The 20,185-nt window shown below is 36.7% G+C and overlaps 1 protein-coding gene across 7 annotated transcripts in view; it reads left to right on the plus strand.

The window, feature by feature from the left end:
- LIN54 (lin-54 DREAM MuvB core complex component) overlaps positions 1–20,185 on the plus strand; it is a 71,829-nt gene that overhangs the window by 43,308 nt on the left and 8,336 nt on the right. For 6 of the 7 annotated variants that reach the window (XM_027059637.2, XM_027059671.2, XM_053217201.1 and 3 more), the window contains 7 exons: positions 11,060–11,276; positions 16,117–16,190; positions 16,335–16,532; positions 17,664–17,755; positions 18,508–18,579; positions 19,788–19,890; positions 20,043–20,180. In XM_027059637.2, the coding sequence (XP_026915438.1) occupies positions 11,060–11,276; positions 16,117–16,190; positions 16,335–16,532; positions 17,664–17,755; positions 18,508–18,579; positions 19,788–19,890; positions 20,043–20,180 (894 nt within the window). The remainder of the gene's footprint in view (positions 1–11,059; positions 11,277–16,116; positions 16,191–16,334; positions 16,533–17,663; positions 17,756–18,507; positions 18,580–19,787; positions 19,891–20,042; positions 20,181–20,185) is intronic. The other variant, XM_053217202.1, reaches the window with a different exon arrangement.

Raw genomic sequence — 20,185 nt, forward strand, 5'->3', positions numbered from 1 at the left:
TTTTACTTATTTTACATACAATATTCTTTTATTATACATTAAGTACAAGAACAGATAGACTTGTTCTTGTTCTTTAAACTTTATGAAATGGTTAAATTAATATTAGCCTCTATATCATTTTTATCCTGACTGATTTTCATAGCCCATCTTGCAAAGTAGATATCTATTTGGGTAGGGTACACACACCATAAAATTTACTGTCTTAACCATTTTTAAGTGTACAGTTCGGTGGTATTGAGTGCATTCATCCTGGTGTCCAGCCATCCCCACCATTCATCTTCAGAACGCTATCTCTTGGAACACTGAAACTGTGTACCCATTACATAACAAGTTGCCATTCTTCCCTCCCACCAGCTCTTGGCCACCACCATTCTACTTTCTGTCTCTGAGATTTTGGCTACTCTAAGTACCTCATGTAAGCAGAATCATACAGTATTTGTCTTTTTGCTTTGCTTATTTCACTTAGCGTAATGTTTCTAAGGTTCACCAGTGGTGTAGCATATGTCAGAATTTTCTTCCATTTTAAGGCTAAATAACACTTTATTTTATGTGTATTTATCTGTTGATGGACACTTGGGTGGCTTCCACGTTTTAATTATCCTGCTATAAACATAGATGTATAAATATCTCTTGGAGACCCTGCTTTCAATTCCTTTGAGTGTATACCCAGAAGTGGAATTTCTGGATCACATGGCAATGCTGTGTTTAATTTTTTGAGGAAACATCATAGTACTTTCCACAACAATTGTACCATTTTACAATGTAATTAGTGCACAAGGGTTCCAGTTTCTCCATATTCTTTTTAAAATTTTTTTAGTATTTATTTATTTTTGAGAGAGAGAGAGACAGAGACAGAGTGCCAGTGGGGGAGGGACAGGGAGAGAGGGAGACACAGAATCTGAAAGCAGGCTCCAGGCTCTGAGCTGTCAACGCAGAGCCCAACGTGGGGCTTGAACTCACGAGCTGCGAGGTCATGACCTGAGCCAAAATAGGACACTTAACCAGCTGAGCCACCCAAGCGCCCCCTCCATATTCGCATTAACACTTTTATGTATTTTAAAATTTTTTTAAATGTTTATTTATTATTGAGAGACAGAGACAGAGCATGAGCTGGGGAGGGGCAGAGAGAGAGGGAGACACAGAATCCGAAGCAGGCTCCAGGCTCTGAGCTGTCAGCACAGAGCCCGACATGGGGCTCGAACTCACCGACCGAGAGATCATGACCTGAGCCGAAGTGGACGCTTAACCAACTGAGCCACCCCGGCATCCCTCATCAACACTTTTTTTGATAGTACCTATCCTAATGGGTGTGAGGTAGTATCTCATTGTAGTTTTGATTTGCATTTCCATAACGATTAGTGATGTTCAAATATTTTTTCATGTATTTATTGGCCATTGTATGTCTTTAAAGAAATGTTTTTTCAAGTTCTTTGCCTATTTTTGAATCCATTTGCTTGTTTGAGTTTTAAAAGTTCTCTCTTTAGGGGCGCCTGGGTGGCACAGCCGGTTAAACATCTGACTCTTGATTTCAGCTCAGGTCATGATCTCACAGTTTGTGAGTTCAAGCCGCACATCAGGCTCTGTTGATGGCATGGAGCCTGCTTTGGATTTTGATTCTCCTTCTCTCTTCCCCTCACATGCTTGTGAGCTCTCTCTCTTTCTCTCTCTCTCTCTCCAAATAAATAAATACACTTTAAAAACTTTTTTTTTTTTAAGTTCTTTGTTCTGGATCCTAATTCCTCATCAGCTATATGATTAGTGGGTATTTTCTCTCATTCTCTGAGTTGCTTTTTACTTTGTTGACAGTGTCTTTTGAAGCACAAAATTTAAATATTTCCATGAAGGTCCAGTTTGTCTGTTTTTTCTTTTATTTCCTGTGCTTTTAGTTTCATATTCAAGAAATCATTGCCAAATCCGATGTCATGAAGCATCACCATATGTTTTTCTTCTAAGAGGTTTTTAGTATTACATCTTACATTTAGATCGTGGATCTCTCTTGAGTTCATTTTTTTATATGTTGTTGGCAAAGGATCCTGGCAAAGGATCCAACTTCATTCTCTTGCGTGTAGATACCCAGTTTTCCTGACACCCTTTGTCTTTTCCACACTGAATGGTCTTGGTACCCCGGTCAGAAATCATTTGACCATATATGTGCAGGTTTATTTGTAGACTCTATTCTGTTCCATTGGTCTGCGTCTCTGGCTTTATGGCAGTATTGGTTTTGGTGTTTTCTTAAGGTTAAATCTTTGATCTATTTGAAACTTATTACACGGAATGAATTCTAGGGATCCAGTTCTTTTTCTTCAGACCGAATAGCTGATTCGTACCATTTACCAAATAGCTCATCATTCTCTGTTGATTTGAAATGCCAGCTTTCATCATGAACTGTTCTATATATAGGTTCTTTTCCTTCTCCAAATAATTTATTTCAAAATCATTTTTGTTATAATACCTAATTTAATAATTTGAAACTTGCTTTACAACATAATGTGTAAGATTCACCTATGTCATAATCTGTAGCTATAGTTAGTTGTTCTGTAGTTTTTTTTCCTTTTTCCCCTTTTTGTTATTGAAGTAAATTAACATACAGTGTGATATTAATGTCAGGTGTACAATATAATGATAAAACAATTCTATACATTATTCAGTGCTTATCACAATAAGTGTGCCCTTAATCCTCTTTATTTCACACATCCCCCTACCTACCTCCCCTCTGGCAACCACCAATTTGTTCTCTGTATTCAAGAGTCTGTTTTTTGTTTGTCTCTTTTTTTCTTTGTTCATTTGTTTGTTATATAGGTTCTTTTATCTATTCTTTTGATCTTTAGTATTCTGCTCCTAGGCTAATCCCATGCTATTTTATTTACCCTATCTTGATAATGTTTTAATTTTTAGTAGGGTTGGCTTCTGATTTGTATAAGGCTGATGCTTATAGAGCAGGTTGTCTAATTTTGCCTGTTATGGTCATTTAACCCTTTCCTCGAATGCTTCTGTAGATACTAATATATTTAAATTACTCATCCTTGTCACTGTAATTCATAACTGTAAATACACTTAAGGTGGCTTAATGTCTGTGAAAAAATAGCACAAGAATGCCTATGCCTATTTCATAATATTTCACCAGTCAGTAGAAGAGTGCTGAAAGTTCTGGTACTCATCCCAAGGTTTGACTCTGACATTAGTCATATAATACATACAATATTTATCTCTTCTTATCTTCTCATTTGTTTCTTAGCCTGGAAGCATTTTACAGCTTGCAAATTTGCTTCTTGGTGGGTTTATTTAATAACCTGAAGTTTGGGAATTAGGTTATTGTAAACATAGTTTTTCCATGGTGATAAACTCTGTAAACATTTCACCATAAATTTTTAAAAGCTATATTAATATGGAACCCTACAAAGTCCTGATTTTAAACTATATTACAAAACTGTTGTAATCAAAACAGTATGGTATTGTCATAAACACAGATACACAGATCAGTGGCACAGAGTAGGGAGCCCAGAAATAACCCACATGTATATGGTCAATTAATTTATTACCAAGGGGCCAAAAATATACAATGGGGGAAGGATGGTTTCTTTAGTAAATGGTGTTAGGAAAATTGGACAGCTACCTGCAAAAGAATGAAACTGTATTATTATCTTATCATACACAAAAATAAACTCAAAATAGATCAAAGACTTGAACATAAGACCTAAAACCATATAATTCCTAGAAGAAAATAATAAGGGTTTTTGACATCAGTCTTGGCAGTGATTTTTTTGGATTTGACAACAAAAGCAAAGGCAACAAAAGCAAAAATAAGTACGTGTGACTATATCAAACATAAAAGCTTCTGCACAGCAAAGAACACCATCGACAAAATGGGAAAGTGACCTATGGAATGGGAGAAAATATTTGCACAGTATATATTTGAAAGGAGTGATATTGAAAATATATAAAGAACTCCTAGAACTCAACTGAGAAGAACCAAACAATCCAATTAAAAAATGAGCAGAGGAGCTGAATAGACATTTTTCCAAAGAAGACATACAAATAGCCAGCCAGCACATGAAAAGGTGCTCACCATCACCTGGGAAATGCAAATCAAAACCACAGTGAGATACCACCTCACACCCGTTAGAATGGCTGTTAGCAAAGACAAGAAACAAGCGTCAGGGGAACGCTGGTGCACTGTTGGTGGGAATGTAAACTGGTGCAGCCACCCTGGAAAACAGTGTGGAGCCCCCCCACCCTCCACGAAATTAAAAATAAAACTACCATACAATCCAACAATTATATTTCTGGATATTTACCTGAAGGAAATAAGATCACCATCTTGAAAAGATGTCTGTACTCTAATGTTTATTGCAGCATTATTTACAATAGCCAGGACATGAAAACAACCTAAGTGTCTTTTGACAGATGGATGGATAACGAAGATGTATATCTTATATATAATGAATGGACTAGTATTCAGCCATAAAAAAAAGAATAAAATCCTGCCATTTGCCACAACATGGAAGGACCTTGAAGGAATTATGCTAAATGAAGTAAGTCAGATACAGAAAGACAAATAACTGTGATCTCACTTATATGTGGAATCTTAAAAAAGAAAAAGAAAAAGGAACTCATAGATGCAGAGAACAGACTGGTGTTTGCTGTGAGGTGGGGGTGGTGGTGGTGGGTAAAATGGGTGAAGGTGATCAAAATGTGCAAAGTTCCAGTTAGTTTTCTAAGATAAGTTCTGGGAATGTAATGTACAGCATAACTTTAGTTAACAATAGTGTATATTTCAAAGTTGCTAAGAGAGTAGATCTCAAAAAGTAGATCCCAAAACTTCTCATCACAAGAAAAATCTCATTATGTTCAGTAATGAATGTTAACTTATTGTGGTAATCAATTTGCAATATATACATATATGAAATCATTATTCTTTATACCTAAAACTAATACAGTGTTATGTCAATTATATTTCAATAAAAAAGAAAAGAAAAACATAAGTTCTTTCCTCTTACAAAATTATGCTGAACTTAGCTGCCATTTACCTAGATTCAAAATGAGTCTCAAGTCATATTCTATGTAGAAATACATACAGATTGCTACTTTAAGAGATTTCACAAATATTTATGGTGCAAGTTGCTTAGGATTTAGTATGTCTGTGCTAACATTTTATATTACAGCTTTTGTGATACTTTCCTTATTTGTACTATTTCCTAAGCTATCTCTATTTACAGATTAATATCATAATTATGTGTTTAAAAATAAATGTCTTTGGACATTATTTTCCAATTAGCAAATGGCAAAAGTCTTTGCTTAATTCAAGTTTACCTATAAGGAAAGGAATAAACACTCTTCCAGTTCTACAAATGAGGACTCTTATTCTATCTGGTAAAGCTGGAGAGATAAAGAGGGAGGGAGGAGGGAGGGACAGAGGGGGAGAAAGAAAAAGAAACAGACTCAACCAGTACTCTTAAAACAATGAGTTTGTGGGGTGTCTTTACATGATACTGTCTGTCTTTCTCTTGGCACCAATATATGAAAGAAAGAAAGGAAGGGAGGGAAGGAGGGAGGGAGGGAGGGAGGGAGGGAGGGAGGGAGGAAGGAAGGAAGGAAGGAAGGAAGGAAGGAAGGAAGGAGAAAAGAAAAAAAATAAAAGAAAAATTTCCCCTCCAAATGCTACTGTTAAATAAGTTTGAGAAGCACCCTATACCATACCCATCTAGGAATTTTATAGTGGTCATTAGCATAGTAAGGATTCTGAGAAGGCTTTTGCTTAACATTGTTTACTTTAGGGTTTCATAAATTAATTTGACAAAGTAGACTGTTTCATGTAATAACTAATCCTGAAGAGCTAATGTTCAGTGAAACAAACACACTTTAGTAAACACTACCTAGTTAGCATTAAGGAAAATATTGTTATGATTTTGCATTAGATTAAACAAAGGCCATCTTAACATCTGTTTGAAACAGTATGATTTGTGCAGGTGTTTCAAAGTGCTATACAGATTTCATTTAGTGGTAATGTTCTCCCTTGTACAAAAGAGAAACAAAGATATAAAAGCATTAGGTTTGCTTGCCAAAATACACACAAGACTGAGACTAACTGGAACCAAAGCCCATATGTCCAAACAATGATTTCTAAGCAGTATTTACAAACAGAACCAAATATGGAACTCTGCAAACTCATTGTTTTAGAGTATTGGTTGAGTCTGTTTCTTTCTCTTTCTTTCTCCCCCTCTGTCCCTCCCTCTCTCCCTCTTTATCTCTCCAGCTTTACCAGATAGAATAAGAGTCCTCATTTGCAGAACTGGAAGAGTGTTTTATTCCTTTCCTTATAGGTAAACTTGAATTAAGCAAAGACTTTTGCCATTTGCTAATTGGAAAATAACGTTCAAAGACATTTATTTTTAAACACATAATTATGATATTAATCTGTAAATAGAGATAGCTTAGGAAATAGTACAAATAAGGAAATCTTTCAAGTCCATGTATTTTAGGGCAGCCCCTTAATACCTGTTAAATGTTGCTATCTGAATTTAAATTAAGATAGCTGGTTTTTAACCCAGCTGTCAAGAATGTTAATCAGGAAATAGAGATACTGAGGATTCTTATTGAATGCACATTAGCTGTTTTTCTGGTAATGTTGTATGTTCAGAGGGGCATTCACACGGAGTTTCTCAGACCACTGTACTTAAAGGAAGGGACTAACTTGTAAATCCTCAAAGAAGTTAGTTGTATTCCAGTGCTTCTGTCTTTTGCAAAAATAGAAACTGTTGTATGTTACCAAGTATTTCAGGTGTTCGGAAAATGCAATTTAATCAGAGTTTGTCAAGAGTTAGGGTTGGGGAGGAGGGTGTGACTATGAAGGGTAGTGCAAGAGAGTTTCTTTGTCATGATGGAACAATTTTGTATCTTGATGGTAATGTTGATTACATAAGTCTATACAGTCTTTAGCATACATCCTCCAAAAATGCATATAAAAACTGGGAAATCCAAAATAAGTTCTGTTCTGTAGTTAATGGTATTGTACCAATTTCCTGGTACATTTTGATAACGTTCTATGATTATGGAAGATGTTAGCCTATTGGGGAAAGTATGGGAATTCTGTATTCATTTTGTAACTTCTTGTGAGTCTGAAATTGTCTTAAAAACATTTAAAAAATGTGTTTATACTTCTATTCAGCATACTGAATTAAAAATAGTTTCAAAGTTTCTTAGAGGCAAATATGCAACTTTAGTTCTTAACAGTTCTTGAGGACTGGATACTATTTAGTTTTGTTAAGTCATTTAGTAACTTGATTAAGCATGTAAAGTTGGAGGCATTATGATGTCTTACTTAAAAGAATGGCCCTTGGAGTTGGGTCTGGTTCAAATCCTGGCTCTGCTACTTTGTATTAGCTCTATGACCTTGGGGAAATTTCTTAATCTCTCTGAGCTTCAGTTTTTCCCTTCTGTAATGGGCATAATGATGATACAAATAGCAGCTCACGTTTATTGAGCATTATAATATGTGATGTTATCAGCACTTCATATGATTTAACTCCTTTAATCCTTGCAGCAATCCTATAAGAAAGGTATTATTTTCAGATGAGGAAACTTAGGCACAGAGAAGTTCAGTTACTTGCATAAGGTCACACAACAAAGGAGTGTGACCTAGATTAAAACCCAAGTAGTTGGTATTTTATTTTTGGCTATACAGAACTAGCTTGTTGGAGACCAACTGTCTCGCTAAAAACAACTAAAAAGCAGGGGAAAAATATTTTAAAAATCTGTTTGAAGTAACATTCATGAAATAAAGGGAAGCCTAGTGAAGTCAGCCTCATGTTCACTATGACACTTCCTAGATCATTTGCTGATTTGTAAGTTGTGGCTGAGAGACTGAAGTGATGAACAGAAAGTGGCTACAGAGAGATTAAGGAGCTGAGTCAGTCTTCTGGATCTCATGTCAGTCTTCTGGATCTCATGAACAAAAATTTGGTTTCAGGCCCACCAAGGAGGTGGAAGCCTGTAAACACCACATTCCTAGTTGGGACCATTGATATAATATATAGGGGAAGAGTGAACCAGAAATAGACCAGGCCTATGGAAGATTGAAGCTGTGCTTCAAACTGCTCAATTTGTGATTGGTTTAGGATGATCTGCCCCTACTTTTAACTGCGTGCCAGAAGCTGAAGTGAATTATCCCTGGAGGAATATAACATCATTCAGAGCCTCAAAGTATGTCTTTAATTTTTTGTAAACAATGTCTGGCATTGAATCAGAAATCATCAGGTCACCAGGCAACCAGACCAAATTATTCAAAACCAAGAAATATAGATAATGGAGTTATCAGACTCAGACTTTTAAAATAACTAAGATTAATATATTCAGAAATGTAACAAGATGAAGAATTTCAGCAGAAAGAAACTGTAAGAAGGAATCTGATGAACCTGAAACTCATGGAACATTGTGTGTCCAGTATGCCTCAATTAAAAAAAAGGAATCAGGTGAATATTTTCAAATTGAAAACATAAAACTGAGATTAAGAATTAAAAAAAAAAAAAGAATTTAGTAGATGAGGAGTACTGGGTGGCTCAGTTGGTTAAGCGTCCTACTTCGGCTCAGGTCATGATCTCTTGGTCTGTGAGTTCGAGCCCTGTGTCAGGCTTTGTGCTGACAGCTTGGAGCTTGGAACCTGCTTCAGATTCTGTGTCTCCCTCTCTCTCGCTGCCCCTCCCCAGCTCGTGCTCTGTCTCTGTCTCTCTCAAAAATAAATAAATAAACATTAAAAAAAAAAGAATTTAGTAGATGAGTTTATCAACAAATGAGATACAAATAACTGGACATTTTTTGAGAAACAATGGAAAGAATTCCTCATCAGCAGACCCACATTTAAGGAAATCCTCAAGTGCGCTCTTTAGGCAGAAGGAAAATCATTTGTACTTTGAAGCAGGATGATATAGAAAGGGTAAATTTGTGAGTATATGTAAATTAATGCCTTGTGGAGTTAAAATTATTATATGTAGAGGGGCGCCTGGGTGGCTCAGTTGATTAAGCGTCCGACTTCAGCTCAGGTCATGATCTCACGGTTTCTGGGTTCGAGCCCTGTGTTGGGCTCTGTGCTGTCAGCGTGGATCCTGGAGCCTGTTATAGATTCTGTCTCCCTCTCTCTCTGTCCCTCCCCTGCTCATGCTCTGCCTCTCTCTCTCTCAAAAATAAACATTAAAAAAATTTTTTTTTCAATTATTATATGTAGAATTAAAATACTTAACAGTAAGTAAATGGTATTCGTGTTTAGTGGTTCTTTTCATTTCCTGGCTGATGTGTAAAGTACTGATTTAATTCCTACATTGTCCGTTGTAATCTCTAGGGTCACCATTAAAAGATTAGCAACATAATGTATAAATAAAAAGCTAATACAGGGAGGGGAATGGAATAATAACACAAAAGAAGGTAAGAAAGAGAAAAAAGAATGGAAGTGAACAGGTGGTTCAAATAGAAAACAGTACAACAGTGGATTTAAATGCAGATCTTTAAGTAGGTCTGTTAGATGTAAACAGACATAAACGATTTAAACTTACAGTCAGATCTGATTTTTGTTTTGAGGACCCAAATCTATACATCTTTTAAGAGTTGTAGCTTGAAGCTTAGGATGCAGAAAAGTTGAAAGAGTTGGAAAAAGGCATGCTATGCAAATGTACCCAAACTAGGCTCTGTCCTTGGCTACACTATACCTAGCCCATAATATGGCTGCTAGATTTAAAACAGCTCATCTTAGAGTATTAAAAGCACTATCCTTTATTCATATTAAGTATCTAATAAATCTATGCTTGAGGCACCTTAAGATAGTATTTTTTTCCCCATTTTGAGCTGATACGTGTCTCTTGCATCATTGTACATACTTGTCTCGTGCTTGCTTGATTTTTCAGTAGCTTCCATATGTACGCATTTTATCCCTTTTCTTAAGCTTTATATTTTCATTTAACCGAATGGCGGTTGTGGCTCTTGTCTCTTATCTTTATTTTAGATCTGCTTTGTGGTACCGCTGCCCAGTGATAATGTGTGACTCGTTTTATGAAGTAATCTCCTTTGACTATTGCCTGTAGAGTTTCCATGCTAAATGAATTCCTCCGTCTCTCTCTCTCTCTCTCTTTTCTAGGCTTTTATGAAAATGTTCAAATTCTTAAGAATTATTCTTTCATAAATTATTATCCGCATAATATAGATTTCCAACATCAGTGAATGGTCTTTTAGCATGAGGGCTCTTTGACAAATAGGTGGGGATATAATTATAAAATAACACGATAGAACTGGTTGAGAATCTGGCCTAGACCTTTATAGGACAGTCTGTTGTATGTTGATTAAACACCAACTGAAGACATCTTGAGAGACTTTTATTCTGTTCTGCCTCTGATGTTTCATTTAGCTTTTTGGGAAGTCACATTGCTGTTTATCAGAATGAAGGAAAGGATTAAAATGATTATATTGACTCAAGTTTGAATCTCCCAAAATTAGTTTTGTTAGACAACCAAAATTGGGGTAGTTTTAGACTGAATTTGACCCCTTACCCATATGTTAGTGGCTACATTTGTATCTGCAGATACAGTTGAATTGACTGGACTTAATGAGGATATAAGATGGGCTTTTCTTTTGGGTTTCTTCTTTAGAACATGTGAAAATGAAATTTGTCATAGTTAATTTGGTGGGTAGCAATAAATAAAGCCAAGTGTCTGCATCCTCTTTTCTCGATGTTGAATATGAAGCTAAATTCTTGGGGTTTAAAATAACTCTTTTCTTATAAAGATTAACAAAACTGAGTAAGTTCTTGTAATTTAAGTAATGATTTCTTCATAGCAAGTCACCTGACCTGGATTCTCAAGGAAGTAACTACTAGAGATGGAAGGTAGAACTCGCCGATTTTGGTTTCACTCCTGTATTCATTACTATTCTTTTCATTTCTCTTTGAACAGGTTGTTCCTTTCAACAGCTTTTGATGAAATACAGGAACATACTTTTTTACCTGAGCAATTGTCATAAGTTAAAAGAGTAGGCAAGTTAAATCCCAGATTAACGATAGCCGTGTTGTATTGTTTAATAGGCAGTGAAATCAGCTGTGCAGACCATCACTGTTGGAGGCGTGAGCACATCACAGTTTAAGACAATTATTCCTCTGGCAACTGCTCCCAATGTCCAGCAGATTCAAGTGCCTGGAAGCAAGTTTCATTATGTCCGACTTGTTACTGCCACAACAGCCAGTAGCTCCACCCAGCCAGTTAGTCAGAATCCCAGTACAAACACTCAACCTCTCCAGCAAGGTTAGTAACCATTTTTTAAAAACAGTCATTAATTCTTTGAACATTATTAAAGAACATTGGTCCTTTTCTCACTGAAAGCCTGATTAAGTATGGCATTTCAGCCGACAGTATGAATTCAGCAACTGTTGCAGAAAGCTGCAAAATAGAATCATAGTTGTATATAAATACAGTATTTCACTCTGCTAGAAGTTGGTACACAGTGTACTATACTACCAGACAATCAGAATTATTCATCAGTTTGTGCGTAGCCATTATGTTGCTGGTTTGTAAGCCTACCGTCTACGTTAGTGGGACAAATTTAGATGAAACCAAATTATTTATCTTGTTTTCTAAACTGTGAAGCTGTTTGATAGGGTTTGGGTCAATTGAAATGACTAGTAGGCAAGGTATAAATGATAAATAAGAACTTTGCACCACTTTCATCCTTTACTTACTTTGAATCTGTAGTTGCTAATAAAAAGCACTTACAATGTTCTGTTATTTTGCTCAATTGTACTTTTGGAGGATATGCCTGTTTGTAGTCCTTCCGTTTTCTGTTTGTGTTTAACCCTTTCTACCACCCGATACCTATACATAGACTCACACACAGAACCGCTCTCCATATTTATCTACTTGTTAAAAATTGAATGGTATGAAAGGCTCAGGACAGTTTATGATTTAGGGCCTGATTTTTGGTCTTGGAAGACTGCTGCGTATCCCTTCAATGTCACAAAGCAGTTGATGGCAAGTAAATGACTTATTATTTACTGGATGTGAATAGCAGAATTAAAGATCACTTGTTTCCTCTTTCATTTTGATTAAGGGATCAGAGGGTTGGACCAACATATTGCCGATAGCTAGTTCACTAAGGGAAACTGTGGAAGAAAAATCCTATCTATTTTTTAAATTACTGATGGGAGAAAATAGAGGATATGTGAAGGAAACAGTATTTTAGTTTGTATTCTATTAAAATTAGACCTATCAAGTAGTTTTATTTTCTAATCCCTCTTTAAGCTGATTTGAGAAGAAAATCTTTTATTACAGTATTCTTAATGAAAGGAAAATGACACTTGCATATTGCTGACTAAGGGAGTCAAGTTTTATATTCTCTCAGTACTTAAACTTAGCAGGGTACTAAAAGAGGTGCTGCAAGTCCAGTGTACCTGGATAAATTACAATGATATGAAGTAATCGTGAGATACAGTTGTTATATTTTATGTGTGTGTTTGTATGTGTACTATATGCTGAGATCCATTTCCAATGTGATGTTAACACTAATTTTAGTCAATAATAAGCCTTTGGTATAAGTAGAAAAGAAGCTAAAGATCCAGGAAGAGTACATGAATAGGTTGGATACTGCATAATTCTAATTACTGGTACTTCCTTTTCTAAGTTTTTATCTACCTTTCTGCCTCTCTCTACTTAGGCTCTTTGCCTCCTGGAAACCCACCCCGCCTCCCCACACACACCTTTTTCTATTTCTCTGCTTCTTTCTTTTTTTGCCTTGTACCTTCAACTTTCCCTCCCTGCCCTCCCCTTTACCTTTCCAGCTCCTTCAGTTATTCCTGTATATACCCTTTTCGGGCCTGCTCACATACACAACCACCCATGCAATTTCCCTTATATCCACCCATATTTTTCTTTTTTTGTTCTCCTATCCCATAAGAGACCTAGGTATATATAATATATATTATTTTGCAGGAATAATGAATTAAATTTATAATTTTTATTAGAGATACATGAAAACTAGCTGCTCTCGTTCATGAATGTACTAATATGTCTTTATAAGGGCTTAATTTCCAGTGAGGGATTTCCTTATGCCAAAGGGGGGGTTAGGGTCATCTTGTACATTTCCCACCAAAGCCAGTATTCAAAGGTTCTACCATGTTAACTGCTGGTTGGATAGCAGGCCACACACTAGAAAGATCCAGAAGACTTCATGGTTAATCTCTTTAGAATGTAATCTACCATCTTGGTGAAAGTCAATTTAAGAAATTAAAAAGCCTTAAACACTTGCACGTATGTATGGTTTCTAAAAGTTGGAATGAGGCTATTCTAACAAGATTGCTCAGAATTTCTGTTAAAGACTAAAAAAGAAAAGATTATTCCAGTTTCTATGAAAATGGCAGTAAAAGTAATGTGGGACTGTGCTCAAAAGTTGAGGGGGAGGAGAAATAGAGACTGGTGATGTAGTTATATAACATTAATATGTCCCCCTTTCCCTAGGTAATTTGTAATGTTCTCTTTTCTGGCCATTTCATTTTTTATTGTCTTCATTTCCCAGGTTTTAGTGAAAACTCAGCATGCAGATGCAAAGCTAACGTAAACCTAGAGTTCCCAAATTTTCTAGTTCTGTGTGCGCGCGCGCGCGCACACACACACACACACACAGTTAACCCTTTCTTTATTATCCAAATAAAAATCATCTGCATCTGTCATTTGATGTGACTGAAGGCAGGCCACACGCTCCTTCCCTTTGTTTCAGAGACCACCAGGAAATTCTTACCTTCTCTGGTTGTTGGAGTCACTTCAGAATCACTGCTGTATGTGTTCATGGAACAATGGCCAGCATCTCTTCTCCAAGGAGCAAGTGGAGTAGGGAGTCTGTTCTTCTGTGTTCCAAGCAGGAATTCAGTCTTATAATTTCCTTTAATTCTTTTTAGTACTGCTGAGATCAGTCTGTAGTGGTTAGCATAACTTAACCAAATAAAATTGATGTAACTGAAGAGACTCAGAACAGGAAGTAAGTTCAAATTAGGTATCCGATGTCACTGCTTCTATAATTCATGGTCATGTACTCTTTTTGTATGACAACTTTATTGAGATAGAATTTGTGTTGACTATAGCATCCACCCTTGTTAAGCATACAGTGTAGTGGTTTTTAGTGTATTGAGAGAGATGCAGTCATCACCACTGATCAAACACTTTCTGGAGGTCCCCCACTTACCCCACCCTTTCTCTTTGTCCCCTTGCTTGCAGGGGCCTGCTCTCTTTAGGCCAGAGAACTGTCTAATGTTCTTCCAGGACTCTCAGCCTTCTGTCTTCAGCCATCAGCCCTCCCAGCCTTTTTATCTAAGGAAGTGTGTTCTTTTTCTTTTGTTGTTAGATCCCATAGATCCCATTATCTCAAGCTGTCTCTTTCAGACCAGGCTCTAGGCCTTTTTGCATAAATAAAACCTAACAGGCTATCCTTCCTATCTTCTTAAATCCCTTTTTTAGACTGTGGAAATGGCAGTAAGCAATTTGAAAGGTTGTACTTCTTTTGGTCCAAACATACAGGTCTAGTGCCAGCCTCTCTCGTCCATTTCGTCATAGTTTGTCTCTATGTCAGGGTTCATCTTCCCTTCAAATCATCTCACCCTTGAGGTTTTCCATCTGGTTGCTGTCCTTTTTCTGGCCACTTGGAAGCTTCACACTGACTTACATTTTCTTCCCTAATAACGTGCAATTTCTGCCCTCTCTTGGGTGGGTCCTTTCACTTTCACCTTCTCTTTTGCAGTTGCTCTCTCCTGTCCGTCCCCAGCTGTGTCATCCCAAGTAGACCCTCAGTTTGTGCACTCTTCTAACTTTCCTTGTTTTGTGGAACTCCATTCTGTTTTATACACTGTGGCCAAATACAGTTTCTTTTTGTGCTATTCCAAGTAATATTTCTGTACTTCAAAATCCTCAGAAACTTCTCATCGCCTACTGAATTAAAAATGCAGATTAAATATGTAGATTTCTACCCTAACGTTAAAGACCCGTGCTTGCCTACTTTAACCCTAGGTTCCAACCAGACTGGTCTGTTCACTAACATTTTGTGAAATATTTTGCTGCTTCCCAGCATCAGGCCTCCACTGCTCATGCTTCTACCTCTTCATGGAATGTCCTGCTCCAATTCGTGTGCCCTCTCTGCAACCTGACCATTGATCACGACCCACCTCAGACACAATGCCTGTCATGCATTCTTTCAGTATTCCATATCCTCTGCCAGTCAGACATACATTCTGTCTCCCTCGGACTCTGCAGCACTTTCTCTTTTTTAATCATGTTTATTTTATTTGGTATATTGTCTCATCTGCTCTACTGGAGTGTAACCTCTTTGAGCAAGTGTCTTTATACTTTAGTTTCCCCGGAACACTGTCTATAATGCCATTTATAGAGTAATGTTGGTTGTAATAACAATAATCACATTTATTGAGCAACTAACATTTATTGAGCACTTACTATTTGTTGGACACTGTTCTAATAAATGTTCATAGATTAACATATTTAATCTTTATACTCTGTAACGGAGATACTATCCCCATGTTGTAGATGGAGTACAGGCAAAGAGAGTTAGAAAGCAGCAGAATTGGGATTTGAACCCCCAAGGGTGTTATGACTTAAGAGACCATCTTCTTAACCTTCATGCTGTGCTGCCTTTTAGTAGGTACTCTGTAAATAATGTATTATACTATAAAAATGATATCTTCTCTGGTTTCGGTACAAACATGGCAATTAGAATACAGAACAGCATTGTGACTCAAGCTCCTGAATGGCAGTTTTTTAAAATTTATACAACATTTCATGTGACTGGCTTTACTAGGGAGTGTTTAAATCACCTGAGTACAGATTGAAATATTTTCAGTAGACTGTCTTGAATGACGAACATTCCCTTAGCAGGCGGATAGACTGGAGCTCCCTGAGATACGCGGTCCTTGGTAGATGGGCTAAGGAATTTTGAAAAGGTAACTATCTTGATTAAAGAGTGCTCTAGGCAGAAATAAATGAAATTCTTTAAGCTCTTTTATCAGGATATCTTGAGAGAACTAAGTGTCTTAAATGTTTCAAGCACTATTTTCTGAAAATAAATTGTCCTTCCTCCCCTTTTTCTCAAAAGCAAAGCCAGTGGTTGTTAATACCACTCCCGTGCGGATGTCAGTTCCTCTTGTCTCCGCGCAGACTGTCAAACAGGTGAGTGTCACAGAACTTGTTTTCCCAGTCTCTCCCAAACAGACAATTCAGTTCTACAACTGAAAGTTAAGATTCACGTACAAGAGATATATGCTGAATGGAGAGGGTGTAAAATTTACTTCTGTAAATTCCTCTTTTTTTAAGGTTGTTCCCAAACCGATCAATCCCACTTCACAAATAGTTACCACCAGCCAGCCACAGCAGCGGCTCATCATGCCTGCCACACCACTGCCACAGATCCAGCCAAACCTCACTAACTTGCCACCAGGCACTGTGCTGGCCCCGGCTCCGGGGACAGGGAATGTGGGCTATGCAGTGCTTCCAGCTCAGTATGTTACTCAGGTATGAGAAAAAAATGGAGTCGTCGCATTTCAGAAAGGATGATTTGGTCTAAGATGTGCAGTCCTATCACATTCTGAAACTACTCAAAAACATCTTACTCAGTATGAAAATGGCTCTTTCTAAAATCTTAAGATGCTAACAAAAACTTCTGAATTTATTTATGTATCTCTAGCGTTTAGAAATGGCACAAGTCACATATGCAAGTCACTTAGGGACTGAGAGCAGCTTGGGAAGAGGGCAAGACTATGTAGATCGAAGAGAAATTGAAGTTGAAGTTGGTGGAGTCCAGGTGCCTTTAGAGAACATTGCCACTGTGATCCAGCTCTTCCTCACATATGAGTAGGATGCCACTGACTTGCTCCTGGAAAGTAGACCGTGAGATACATTTCTAGGTGACTCATCTTTAGTGACCTGTCCAGATACTCTCATCTGGTCATCTTTAGAGTTAAAACCATGTATTATCTAACTGGCTGGTGAGGGTTAGGAGTGCTGCTTCTAAAGCAGATAGAAGTTTTCTTTTTCACGTAAGAATCCAGCAAATTAGCACCATGTTCTAAGCTGTTGAGTTGATCTACACAGATTATAAGAGAGAGAAAAGAAACCTGTGTACTTTAATGAAATGTACTATGGAGTATGCTAATGTGACCACTGATTAGAAAATGAATGTCTAGTATTTTTGTCTCCAGCATCTCTTTTCTTGTATAGAAATCAATGTAAAATAGAAACTTATTGCTCACGTAACTTCTCATTCCCTATAACTTATAATGTGATGAATGATCAGTATAGTGCCTATTTTATTTACAAGTAGACACTTGCGTTTTTCTAGCTAATACAAATTAATACTTAATATTTTTGAGTCATTCATCCAGAATTTCTTAATCCTGATATGCTTACTCCTCTATGAAAAGTTTCTTGTATTTGTACCATGTAGTACTTTAAAATGTTCACGTTGTTTTCACCTCTGGTATTAGTTTGGGCCTTTAGAAGAGCTCCATGAGGTAGTGTGTATGAAATTCTCCATACTGTTTTTCCTGTTTTAGTGGATGATTTGTGTTCCTTATTGATCATTATATCTGAGAGTATTGTGCATTTTTGTAAATATGGTCTAAAACTACCTTTCTTTCTATGTAGCTACAGCAGTCTTCATATGTGTCTATAGCAAGCAACTCAAACTTCACCGGAACACCTGGTATCCAGACCCAGGCAAGGCTTCCATTCAATGGGTGAGTCTTTTGAAAATATGTAAGTGAAGTTGTTGGATCAGGTTAAATGCAACATTAAATATATGTATTTCAAAACATCATAAGATATTTTTTCCTCAAAGCCATGTGAGCACGCCTCTATGGAACTTTTTATTTTGAGATGCTTTAAACAGAAAAGTTACAGGAGGAGAGAATTCCCAAATGTCTTTTACTCAGATTCATCAGTTTTGCCACATATTCTCTGTCTCTTTCTTTTCTCTCTCTCATCCTGAATATGTTTTTAAAAATGATATTAACTAGTTTTCAAATTGTTTATGTTAGGTCCTTTCCTTTTTTGTTGTTGTTATTAATCTGTTTTTTAATCTGTGAATTGCTTCCTTTGCAATATTGGTTTAGAAGCGGTGCTTGGTTAATTGCATGGGACCAGTCCACCTCTCTCACTTCCAACCCCGTATACCCCTTTCCCCTCATTGCTTTTATAATTGAATCCCAAAAGTTTTGAGCAGATTTCAGCTCTAGTTCTCTCAGAAGAAGAGTTTTTTTGTGGAGTGTTCTTTAGAAGCTATTCATAACCTCCTTCTGAAAAATTCCCTGTCTTGACTCTACAACTTGCTTTTGAATTTGATGTGAAGGGACAACATAGAGATGGATTATTAGAGATGGGTACATTTGTTAAAGCTTTATTTTAGGAGGGATTTGCAGAGACATTTCCAATTTGCAGTAGTTATCTTTAATTGATTAAAATCTGTATCTTTTTTTTTGTATCTGTATAGCATAATACCATCAGAGTCTGCCAGTCGGCCCAGGAAGCCCTGTAATTGTACAAAATCGCTGTGTTTGAAATTGTAAGTCTTTTTGCTACTATTTCTTCATTGGATATAACTGAAAATACTTTTAAAAGTAAATGGAGTTAAATAAAAATTCTTAACAAACCAGTTTCATAAGTCCAAGTAATTTAAATAAACGTGCAAGTGAATGAGCACTTATGACGGTGTAAAAATACTGTTTCATACATTCAGAAGTTATTTTATAGTCTTTACCATAGATGAGGCACTGGAGTAGGAATATAGGGACACAGCAGCATGAGACAGACATAGTCTCTTTTGTTAATAATAATAAATTTGATTATACTTATGACCTTTATATTTGGTCTCCTAAGTGAGGTGATACTCTGAGTAGCTTTAAAAATTGTTGGATGGGGGCACCTGGGTGGCTCAATGAGTTAAGCATCTGACTTCGGCTCAGGTCGTGATCATACAGTTCATGAGTTCGAACCCCACATCAGGCTCTCTGCTGTCAGCGTGGATTCTCTGTCTCCCTCTCTTTCTGCCCCTCCCCTGCTCGCACACACTCTCTCTCAAAAATAAAAAAATAAACATTTAAAAAGAATTTGTTGGATGATTAATTTGCATATTAGGTCTGAACCAATAGATCTGACATGAAACACTTGAGTGAAAAGCACTGGTCATGTAAGTGGTTTAAAATCCCAAGAAGCATAACTGTAGTTCAAGTAAGCAGATTGCACTACTGGAATATAGCTTATGTGTTTCCTTTTTAATAATTTTGAAATAACTTACTTTGGGTTCACATAAAATCACGTAGCTGTTGTGTTGACAGCAGTTACTACTGGAACTGTTTCTAAACCAAAATTCTAGGAGCCAGTGACTTTAATTTTGAGGCTGATCAACGTGGTTGACAGTCAGTAAAAATAAACTCTGTAAGTAGGTGGCTCTGCATATATAATGCTTTTAATCAGATAATTTCTAGTTTATGTATTTTAACAATGATTTTTCTGGGATGCCTGAATGGCTCATTCGGTTAAATGTCTGACTCTTGATTTTGACTCAGGACACAATCTCACAGTTCATGGGTTTGAGCCCTGTGTTGGGCTCTGTGCTGACAGCATGGAGCCTGCTTGGGATTTTTTTCCTCTCCCTCTCTCTCTCTGCCCCTCTCCCTACTCTTGCTTGCTCTCTCAAAATAAATAAACAATAAAAAAAAAAAAATAACCAATGACTTTTTTATGTGACTTGCACTGATTTTTGTATTCCAGATATTGTGATTGCTTTGCAAATGGTGAATTTTGCAACAACTGCAACTGTACTAATTGTTATAATAATTTGGAACATGAAAATGAAAGGCAAAAAGCAATAAAGGTGATTACTTTTTATTTTATTTAACTGACAGAAATTTCCAGTTTCACCTGATTTTTGTAGAACTTGGTTCCTTTACAATGAAAATTAATTCCTTTTGCTGTATTTAATCTAATGTGATTGAGCTTCAGTTGATATTTGATCTGTTTTAATAGGCATGCCTTGACAGAAATCCAGAAGCTTTTAAACCTAAGATAGGGAAAGGAAAGGAGGGAGAATCAGATCGACGTCACAGCAAAGGATGTAATTGCAAACGATCAGGATGTCTTAAAAACTACTGTGAATGCTATGAGGTGAG

Source organism: Acinonyx jubatus, chromosome B1 (assembly GCF_027475565.1).
Source record: "Acinonyx jubatus isolate Ajub_Pintada_27869175 chromosome B1, VMU_Ajub_asm_v1.0, whole genome shotgun sequence".
Lineage (NCBI taxonomy): Eukaryota > Metazoa > Chordata > Mammalia > Carnivora > Felidae > Acinonyx > Acinonyx jubatus.